Here is an 11,307-nt window from a genome sequence, read left to right on the forward strand (position 1 = left end):
ATGTCAGATGCAATACACATCCCTACCAACGATTGGTACATTTTACTGTGTGTTATCGGTAACTCAATTGTCTTATTGACAATTGTCTTCCTTGGCAACCGCGGAAAACTATCTGTAATTATTTCAATTTTCGCCGTTCTGATAACAACAATAAAGGTAAGTTATTTTGAATCATTTTTAAACATTACATTTTAACGTTTGTTTCATGGCTTATTATTTGATTTCGTTGCTGTATCGGCAGTGCTCGACCACGGGACTTGAACCGTGCGCAGTTCGAACAGAAAGCGACGTGTAACTTGAACCTGGATCTGTAAAAGCTGTATCGGACGACGTCACCGAACTACAACAAGGTTAACAAACTGCGTGACTCACTCAACGAAAATCTAATCAACACCGAAATGAGCAGCTACTCACGGAGTGTGTAGCCACAGTGCTAAAGAAGTTCTTACGGGAGCTGGAATTTTTTGGGTCAGTGTAACATTGTCGTCGGCAAAATAGGTCCAAGAAAATAATTGATGGAACGGTGACGGGACGTTGTATGTGTAGCGCACTTAAATTGCGATTCACAAACAATATCCACGTTACGTTCACGTCCCGTCACGTCACGTTACTTCAATTATTCTACCATGCAGTTCTTATGAAAACATTCACATACACCGGCAACGTAACGACCCATCAGCATACGTTCAACGCAAAGATATACATATAGAGGTGGAGCAGTAGGCGAAGTACATCTGTATTGGCAAGCAAAATATCGTGTCGTAATTATTTGCATTCAAAATAAAATGTATATGGAAGAAACGAAACAATGTTGAAAGTTCTCACGGTTTTTTGAGCCAACATTCTCATGAAATCATGCAACTGTTTGTTTTTCAACAGATGATAATTATATCGTGGCTTATTACGATTATTTACGTGGTAAAAAGGTCTAGCATTCGTATGCTTTGTTCTTGAAATCAGTAACATTTTCGGTGAAACTTTGATTAATTGGCGATTATTCTCTCACAACATACGCACCGACACTGAGAGCCTTCGAAACATACACTTCATAACGTTAAAATAATGAAACTTCCTTTGTTTCTATAAACGTGGGGGAGTGAAAATGGCACATGGAGATATCACTGTTATCCGTCTTTTTCGACGTGATTTCCCAAATATTCACTGCACACTATCACATTAACCTCATATTCAGCGGGAACTTTAAAAAAAAACGTTTTTAATTGATAAATTACTTCCTGAAAATAGTATTTTCACATGGATGTGGTGGGCAATCAAAGATAAACACAACGACTGACGTCACTATTTGAGAAATAGTTATGGAAGCGCACGCTATGTCGCTCGAAACTCTACCATCTTCATTACCTTTTTTCCAGGATATTGCGTTCAACGAAAACGATCGGCAGGAATTGTAGAAAAGAATAATTGACGGAGACGGACGGGTCTTTGGGTTTTTGTCTGGAGTTTGTGTCTCGGGTATGGTATTGATTTTGATTATATTCTCTATGTCAACATATCTCTTAGTTCCAAATTTCAGAGTCAAAATCATTCGCGACTAATTGAGAAAAATAATCTATCTATTATTATTGTTGAATAAGTACTACAGGTTTTAGGAATTTCAATAATATAATTCAATGATTTTCATTGATTTTTCTTTCAAAATTTAGAACTGATTCTATGCATGCTGATCCGGAAGAGGGCGTTGCAATCAGTCTTCAGAAAACATACGCGTTCATCGCAAACACATATTCTCTTTTGGTACGAAGTGCATGCGATGTGTGTGATGCCCACCTCATTCTATATACACACACATTAAATTCTAGCGCCCGTTTTGTCTCCGCTCGTTCTAAGCTAAGCATAAAAAAACGGGTGGGTAATGTCGGGGACATAACCGGAGTGACGTAGGACTATACAAAGGGGACAGCTCTTGTTAAATATATATTTTAAATATATTGTTTTATTTTCTTCTCCTACGTGAATACCTACCTATCTACCTGAAAAATGGATTAGTTTACTGTTTACTCTTTATGAATATAATCTAAGGAACTGGAGTTCCCTAGATGCTTGCTATGAAGGCAAGACTTTTCGCTCGTCCTCTCTCGAGCGCTTCGTGATTAATCTAGGGAACTTATTTCCCTAGATGTCGGCAATTGAGGCCTGAGAATCACGGTTTAAATTTATTAAAGCCAGGGATCTATTTCCCTGGACTTGGTTGGTCTCTTATGGGCTAAGCCCCTTTGCGTGAACAAATCCCGGCTAGGGCAGCCACAAAACTTCAACCTCTTCCGGCTCCAGTGCGGTCCGGTGAAGCGAAGCAAATGGTCTGCTTTTCGGATTGGGATTTGTTCCTTTTGGTTATACCTTTTATAGCGTGGCGCCTGGTTGCCAACGCTTGGGTGTATCCGGATTCTGATGCGTGACGCCTGGTTGTCAACGCTTGGTGGATTTTCGGATCACGAATTGAACTTTGAACTACGAACTTTGATTTTGAACTAACGAATTAGACTTCTGATTTGAACTGTTTGATTTGAACTGTTTGATTTGAATTTTGAAATGGACTCAACAATTGGACTGTTTGATTTGAACTGTGAAATTGAACTGACTCCCTAGGCCAGAATCCCCAGTATATATACCCAAGAATTCATTCCTAGGCGTTAAAACTATAAAGGAGAGAAGAGATCTCTCTTTCCTTCTCAGACAACCGAGCCCATATCGATTGTCTGCCTGCTATTTCCCTACATGTTATTACTACCCGCTTATCTCTGCGGACCTTTGTCGCTCTCGCTAGAGGGGTACAATTTAGAAAGTTTATTACTCATCGTCGGCTTAAAATGTTATTTTTGTTTATAGCCCTTCGTATATTCGATAATGGGCGAGGCCAGGCTTATTACCAGCAATAATCTTTCGCCTGGTGCCTTGTTGTCTTTGTGTATTCCAGGCGCCTTATCTGTCTATGCTGCCTGCTCACGGTCTCAAATGAACACGTGATTTCCTATCTTGTATGCCTGCGCTACACTATGAGTAATACGATCTATTCAGAGGATCGTGCGGGTCACAGATTTGTTTATTTGTTTGTCCCTACTTTCTGGTGCGTCATGCACCGCTTGTCTGAAGCTATACAAAAGGAAAAGAAAAATAAGAAAGGGATGAATCACATGGCCGTATCTGGTGATTCATTGGGCTATAAATTTTCTATGCGCTCGTTTGCACTTCAATAACATTATTTTGTTTATTGGCCGGCCTTGCTATCTAAATTGGGTCCGTAACATTCCGGCCCTGATAAATCTACTTGTTCGATTTATAAAATTCCTGAACGGACCCTATGCTACCTGTGTTACTTATATCTCTATTTGTTTACATGTTTTCGGAGCATCATTTATTTTACATTCATCCTTATATTCTAACAGAGTTTAAAAACACTTTTAAATTTCAATTCTTCGGCACGTTGCCTGGTTCCAAAGGATGTCCTCTTCAATGCTTGGTCCATGGATCATACATCTTAGCTCTGACTCGAGCTTACATCAGTTGGCTGCATCTTTCGGATATTGGTGCTCTGGTAGCGAGCACTGACGTCTTCTTCCTGATTAGTTGATGGCTGGATCATTTCCCTTGATAATGTCCAGTACTGCAATTTTAACTGCCGGTCGTTTCAGGACACCTTTCGCGGTTTGGATCTTTGCTTGGCGAACTTGCCCGTCGCTCGCCACAAACGTTTCGATGACTCGTCCTTTAAGCCATTTTCCTGGTGGTGCGTCGTCGTCCGTGATTAAGACGATGTCGTTGACTTTGATCGGTTCTACTTTCTGCGTATTTTTATTACGCTTTAACAGAGTTGGTAAGTACTCCTTCTTCCATCGGTTCCAAAACAACTTGGAATAATGTTGAATGCGTCTCCATTGCGCTGTGTCATACTGACTGGTCGTTGGTGCATACGGTGGGGCATACTCTCCTGCTCTTCCTATTAACGCGTGGAATGGCGTCAACACTTCATCGTCGATGCAGGAGACTGGTATGTGTGTCAACGGTCGAGAGTTGACTAAAAATTCCGCTTGGATGAATGCAGCTTGCAACGTTGCTGCTGATGGCTTGCTCCTACCCCAAACTTTCAGGATCTCTGCTAGTGCTACTTTGACGTTTCTTATTAATCTCTCCCAAGCGCCTCCAAAATGTGGTGCTGAAGGTGGGTTGAATCTCCACTGGATTTCCATTTTTGCTGCTTCATTTTTGCCCATCTTCTCGTTGATTTCATTGACTAGCGACTTTAACTCTCGCTCTGCTCCAACGAAGTTCGTTCCGTTGTCGCTGTAGATACTGGTGACCTTTCCTCTTCGGTTCTGGAAGTTCCTTAACACGACCATGAACGCATCAGTACTGAGATTTTCTGCCATCTCAATATGTACTGCTCTTGTTGAGAGACAGGTGAATATGACGCCCCATCTCTTCTCGAGCGATCTCTTTACCGCTACTTCGAAAGGTCCGAAGTAATCTACTCCGCAGTTTGTAAATGGAGGTATATGCGCTTCTGTGCGGAAATGTGGTAAATCTGCCATCATCGGCTCTACCGGAGTTGCACGTCGTATTTTGCACCTATTGCAATTCTTCTTGACGTTTGCTAATACTGTTCTTATATGCAGTATCCAATACTTCTGCCGTAATGCTGCTATGACGGTGTTTTCGCCGTGGTGGAAATATCTTTCGTGTGTTGCTTTCACGATCAAATATGTATATGGATGCTTTTGTGGGAGCAATATTGGCGTTCTTGTAGTCCATGGTACTGACATGGCTTTCTTCAAACGTCCTCCACTTCTCATTACCCCTGCCTCGTCTAGGAAGGGTGCGTAACTGACCAATGGTCCTGACGATATTGTTCCGCCATTGAATAAAGTTTCCATCTCTGTTGGAAATGCTTCCCATTGCATCTTTCTATAGAGCACGTTCTCAGCTCTTTGGTAGTCCTTGTACTCAATGTCTGGAATATATCCACGACGTAATCTTTCCTTTGTCCTGTTTAATACACAAAGGTTCTTCACCAATTTCCACCAATCTGAGTATTCCTTGTACTTATCGATGAAACTAAGTTTGCTTAGTTCTTCGTGAACTAGCACTGTTTCTCTCAACTCTTCGTCTGTTTCCTTCTCTTCAATGGAAGGCCATGACGATTCTGAGAGCTTTAGGAAATCAGGTCCCTCAAACCATTGTGATTTTCCTAGCTTTTCCTTTGTGCCTTCATCGGCTGGATTTTCATCTGTTGGCACCCATCGCCATTCATTTTTCCTGTTATCTTCCAGGATTTCACCTACTCGATGCATCACAAATACGCTTCTTCGTTTTGGACTCTTGATCCATGACAATACGGTCTGTGAATCACTCCAAAATGTTTTGCTGACGATTTTCAACCTCGTTTCATCTATTATCGTTTTGGTTAATCGGCTTCCTAACACGGCCGCTTGTAGCTCTAGGCGTGGTATGCTCAATGGTTTGACTGGTGCTACTCTAGACTTTGCTGATAGAAGTCTTACGTGTGGTGTGTTTCCAGATATACTTCTTACGTACACACATGCACAAAATGCTTTCTCAGAAGCATCTACAAAGGTGTGTAGTTCTACTTCACCTGTTCTTTCTTCGAGGATGTATCTTGGTATCGTTACGCTATCAGCAGATTCAATAATTTCTAACCAGTGTTGCCAGTCTGACTGCAACTTCTCGGGAATTTCGTCATCCCAATCTATATTTTCTATGTGCAGCCTTTGCATGAGGATTCTTCCATGCACAGTTATATTTGAGATGAGTCCAAGTGGATCGTAGACACTCATCACGAAAGCTAGTACCTCTCTCTTTGTTGGTAAACGTAGCATTTGTGTAACATCACTTCCTAGCTTGTCTAATTTGATTTGATAGCCGAGTGTGTCAGACGTGGTGTTCCAATATACACCAAGTACCTTTTCTGTCATTGAATCCTTTTCTTCGAACATTTTGATTCCGGAAATTTGTACACGTTCCGAGGGTAAACTTTGCAGAAGTTCTCTGCTGTTTGACACAAAGTTTCTGATGTGGAAACCCGCGTGATCGTGAATTTTCATAACATGTAGTACTATCTCTGCTGCCTTATCAAGCTCTTCGAAACTATCCAAATAATCGTCGACGTAGTGTTGCTTGATGATTGCTTCAGTCGCCACTGGACAATATTTTCTGAATTTTTCTGCGTTGTGGTTTTTAACCGCTTGTGCACATGACGGTGAACAGGTTGATCCGAATGTCATCACCTGCATTACGTATACATCAGGTTTCTTACTGCTATCACAATCTCTCCATAAGAATCTCTGAGCGTGTTGATCTTCAGCTCGGATTCGTACTTGGTGGAACATCTCTTTGATGTCTCCACATACAGCAATTGCTCCTTCTCGGAATCTTACTAAAACACCGAACAATGACGTAGTAGCATCCGGCCCTGATAACAGTTCCGTGTTGAACGATACACCTTGTGTCTTTGCCGCCGCATCGAAAACCAACCTTGGTTTAGGTGGCAACTTATTTTTGTTGTGCACAATAAAGTGTGGAAGATAATACACTCTTGATATCGGCTTCATAATTTCTTCCTCTGACAGTTTGCGGATGTAGCCTTTCTTCTCGTAATCCGCAAATGTTTCTATTGCCCATTTTTTTAACTCTGGGTCTTTTTTTAACGTTCTCTCACTCGTTGTCAGCCTCTTTGCTGCATTGTTGTAGCTATTTGGAAATTTCGTTTCCTCATCTTTCCATAGAAGTCCAACTTCGTATCTACCATCCTTGTATTTCATAGTACTTCTTAGAATTTGTTCAGCCTTTTCTTCTTCAGCTGATTTTGGTAGATTCTTGACTACCTTAACGCCGAAGTCTTCGGTGGAGAAATATTTCTGCAAAGCCTTGTTCATTTCATCTTCTTGCTGAATGACCATGATGTGTCCGCCTTGCACATTGGACGATATGTTGCCGAACATGAACCATCCAAGTTTGGTTCGTAGCGCTGTGGGCTCGTTCGGTTTTCTCATTCGCCTTTCGAATGGAATTAACAAGTGACTGTGACTCAGTCCAATTAATATCGTCGGGCGTATACTGCTGTAACTGCTCAACGGCAGATTCTTGAGGTATGGATACCTTTTCTCCATCACCTCCTTGTTGAAGCTTTGCTCTGGGAGTTGGAGATTCTTTATCGTTCTCACTCCTTTCATGACGTATTCTTTTTCATTGTTGCCGTTGATTCGTACCTGAACTCTACGGCTGTTTTGTTCGTTTCTCGTGACGTTCTGCGTCCACTTTAGCATTAACGGATCAATTCTTCCGTTGAGCCCTAACTTGTTCGCAATCTCCTCGTCTATTAGAGAGAGTGATGACCCCGCATCCAAGAAAGCGAACGTGTTGATGATTTTGTCATTATTTTTCAACGTCACAGGAACTATTTGGTAGAATACGTTGGATTTTGTTAGTTGTTGGTGATTGTGTATCTCACCATCTGCTTGTGTATCTGGACTATGCTGTCCTTCCGACTGATTTGAATCACTTGATTCTCTCTCATGAGATTTATGAATTAATGGATGATGTTTGAACTTACATCCATTAATTCCACATTGTTTTGCTCTTTTGCAGTCTCGCATCATATGGTTTGTAAATGCGAGACAGCTCAAGCATACCTTTGCCTTAAAGGCTAATTCATTTCGCTTTTCAGGCTTCATAGCCTTAAATCTGGTGCATTCGAGGAGTTTGTGGTTTCCCCGACATGCTTCACAATTGCGTTTTATTATTGTCGATCTATTTTCCTGATGCGTATTTACGTTAAATCGACGCTCAGGCCTCGTGTCTCGCGGCTGCGATCTGTTAATTTCTCGCGGCTGCGGTCTGCTTGTTTCTCGCGGCTGCGGCCTGCTGGTGCCATTCAGCAGTCTATTGGTTCTCGAATGAGGCTTCAGCCACTCATTGAGATCAGCTAAAGTCTTTGCCCCGTCGTACATTTCTTCAGTCCACTTCACCTGTAGACCGTAGGGCATTTTCCTTATGATCTCTTCCACCAATCGGTGGTCAATCAGGAATTCTTCTCTATCCATAAGAGAAACATTACAGACGAGATTATCCAGTGCTTCGGATATCTCGGTAATCAAATTCCGACTCTCCCTTTTGATATTGGTGAGTTCGGCTAGTAGTTCTTTATAGACTAGTTCGGGTCTTCCGAAATTATCTTCTAGTCTATCAATTATTTGGTCCATATTATTTGGATCCATCATTAACTGTCGGACGCTCCTCTCTGCGTTCCCGTACAGCACTGTTTGCAGGCGATTCAAATTTTCAAGCCTGTTAAATTGACCTTGTTTTGTGGTCTCATCAAAGGCCTTTTTAAATTTCGGCCATTCTCTGGCCGCACCTCCATATTTTGGCAAGCTCATGAGTGCTTGTCGCTTTAGGTAGACAGTCCATTCTGGCTCTGCCTCCTGATTTTGACCTTCGATGCTGTCATTATTGTGTGCTGAACTTGTACCTGGTTCAGCTTCGAATCTCGTTGTCCTCATGGACTTTACCAGAGCCTCCATTGCTGCTCTGTTCTCTTGCAAAATTTCTTGCAAGCTGTCTCCGGAAACTGATTGTCTGACTTTGACTTTCAGTTCCATCATTTCCCTTTCTGTGCTCATGCACTTAGGGCATACCCACCTTTCATCTTTCTTGGGTAGGTATGTGAGTCCCACACATGAAATGTGGAACCACCGATCGCATTCATCGCATGCGACCATGTCCTCTTTCTTGTCTTTGTCCGTACACAGACGGCAGTGCCCATTAGGGTTGGCTTTATATGCGTATGTAGCCATTTTAATTAACGTGATTCCTTCTTGAATACACGTGAGTTCAATTCAGATCTTTTTTGAGTGCTTAAATTTTCAAGTCTTATCTCTTTCTTATAAACGTGATTCCCTTTTGAATGCACGTGTGTTCAAATCAATTTCTATGAGTGCTTGAGTTCCAAGTCTTATCTCCTCTTACAACGTGATTCCCGTTTGAATACACGTGAGTTCAATTTCACTCTCTGGCGCGAGAGTTCAAATTTCAATTCTTGACTTCTTAGTCTTTTCAAAAAGGCGTGATTCTGAGCCTCCCGATTTACTCCTCTTGCGCGAGGGATCGTGGTTCTTTTCTTGGCGAAGGTGTGAGTTTTAAATCTCCTCTCTGGAGCCACCAAAATATAATCTAAGGAACTGGAGTTCCCTAGATGCTTGCTATGAAGGCAAGACTTTTCGCTCGTCCTCTCTCGAGCGCTTCGTGATTAATCTAGGGAACTTATTTCCCTAGATGTCGGCAATTGAGGCCTGAGAATCACGGTTTAAATTTATTAAAGCCAGGGATCTATTTCCCTGGACTTGGTTGGTCTCTTATGGGCTAAGCCCCTTTGCGTGAACAAATCCCGGCTAGGGCAGCCACAAAACTTCAACCTCTTCCGGCTCCAGTGCGGTCCGGTGAAGCGAAGCAAATGGTCTGCTTTTCGGATTGGGATTTGTTCCTTTTGGTTATACCTTTTATAGCGTGGCGCCTGGTTGCCAACGCTTGGGTGTATCCGGATTCTGATGCGTGACGCCTGGTTGTCAACGCTTGGTGGATTTTCGGATCACGAATTGAACTTTGAACTACGAACTTTGATTTTGAACTAACGAATTAGACTTCTGATTTGAACTGTTTGATTTGAACTGTTTGATTTGAATTTTGAAATGGACTCAACAATTGGACTGTTTGATTTGAACTGTGAAATTGAACTGACTCCCTAGGCCAGAATCCCCAGTATATATACCCAAGAATTCATTCCTAGGCGTTAAAACTATAAAGGAGAGAAGAGATCTCTCTTTCCTTCTCAGACAACCGAGCCCATATCGATTGTCTGCCTGCTATTTCCCTACATGTTATTACTACCCGCTTATCTCTGCGGACCTTTGTCGCTCTCGCTAGAGGGGTACAATTTAGAAAGTTTATTACTCATCGTCGGCTTAAAATGTTATTTTTGTTTATAGCCCTTCGTATATTCGATAATGGGCGAGGCCAGGCTTATTACCAGCAATAATCTTTCGCCTGGTGCCTTGTTGTCTTTGTGTATTCCAGGCGCCTTATCTGTCTATGCTGCCTGCTCACGGTCTCAAATGAACACGTGATTTCCTATCTTGTATGCCTGCGCTACACTATGAGTAATACGATCTATTCAGAGGATCGTGCGGGTCACAGATTTGTTTATTTGTTTGTCCCTACTTTCTGGTGCGTCATGCACCGCTTGTCTGAAGCTATACAAAAGGAAAAGAAAAATAAGAAAGGGATGAATCACATGGCCGTATCTGGTGATTCATTGGGCTATAAATTTTCTATGCGCTCGTTTGCACTTCAATAACATTATTTTGTTTATTGGCCGGCCTTGCTATCTAAATTGGGTCCGTAACAATGAATATGTTGATGGTTCTGAAAAGAACCTTTGGTGTTGTGTTTTTGTTATCACTCGATATTCCCATCTTGTTCGGTTAAACCTTCCTGTTTAGCTATTGCGTTTGCCACTCGCCACAGCTTTCACAGTTGGAAAATTTCTTCCCATCCAGCTTGTGACATGTTGTTCAGTAAATTACATTTAATGCGACGTGCCAGAGAAACACTTTGCCACTCACTGAAACTAATTGTTGCCTTGATGAGCGCCTAAACGAAGCTGCTCTGTTGTTGATGCGGGTTTTCTGATTGTCGTGAGCAGCTTTGCAAGCCAACTCGAGCACTCCGACGGCCGAAACTCTATAATCGCTGTTAGTTATACTGGTACTGCACACCTGCACGGATCGAGTGGGACTATGCCTTTCCCTTAACTTGTCCTCCTTTGTTACGTCCACGATGCCGATGCCGTACAACCACACGGGTTTACGGTTTGAAAGAAAATAAGATATTTTTTTGGGGTCCGCGTGTTTTATACTCTAGCGGTACCACTCACAGGATAGAGACAAATCGGCAGACTCAGCCAGAGGGGCGAGTCCAACGAGACGAACGAATGAGCGTTAAAAGGGAGCGATGGCAAAAAAATACATTCATTACGATTTGTTCGCTCGTTGGATTCACATGCAGGCTAAAAAGGGTCCTTTTCAGGATCACAAAATTATCTTCAATCTAAAGAGTTTATTGTTTTGTTATCACTCGATATCCCCATCTTTTTCGGCTAAACCTTTCTGTTTAGCGATTGCATTTGCCACTCGCCACAGCTTTCACAGTTGGAAAATTTCTTCCCATCCAGCTTGTGACATATTACATTCAATGGCACGTCGCATTACCACCACTCAC

The 11,307-nt window shown here is 42.1% G+C and overlaps 2 protein-coding genes across 2 annotated transcripts; both read right to left on the minus strand.

Annotated features, from left to right (window-relative positions):
* Nucleotides 1–3,581: 3,581 nt before the first annotated feature.
* Nucleotides 3,582–5,810, minus strand: LOC129766566 (uncharacterized). Its single transcript, XM_055767139.1, has one exon. It carries the CDS (start codon nt 5,808–5,810, stop codon nt 3,582–3,584), a length of 2,229 nt encoding a protein of 742 aa, XP_055623114.1.
* Nucleotides 5,811–5,869: 59 nt separating this feature from the next.
* LOC129766567 (uncharacterized) lies at nt 5,870–8,828 on the minus strand. Its single transcript, XM_055767141.1, has 2 exons — nt 5,937–8,828; nt 5,870–5,878 (listed from the first exon to the last, which is right to left on the minus strand). The coding sequence occupies exons 1-2, from the start codon at nt 8,826–8,828 to the stop codon at nt 5,870–5,872; spliced, it is 2,901 nt and encodes a 966-aa protein (XP_055623116.1).
* Nucleotides 8,829–11,307: the final 2,479 nt, after the last annotated feature.

Source organism: Toxorhynchites rutilus, chromosome 2, assembly GCF_029784135.1.
Source record: "Toxorhynchites rutilus septentrionalis strain SRP chromosome 2, ASM2978413v1, whole genome shotgun sequence".
NCBI classification, from domain to species: Eukaryota; Metazoa; Arthropoda; class Insecta; order Diptera; family Culicidae; genus Toxorhynchites; species Toxorhynchites rutilus.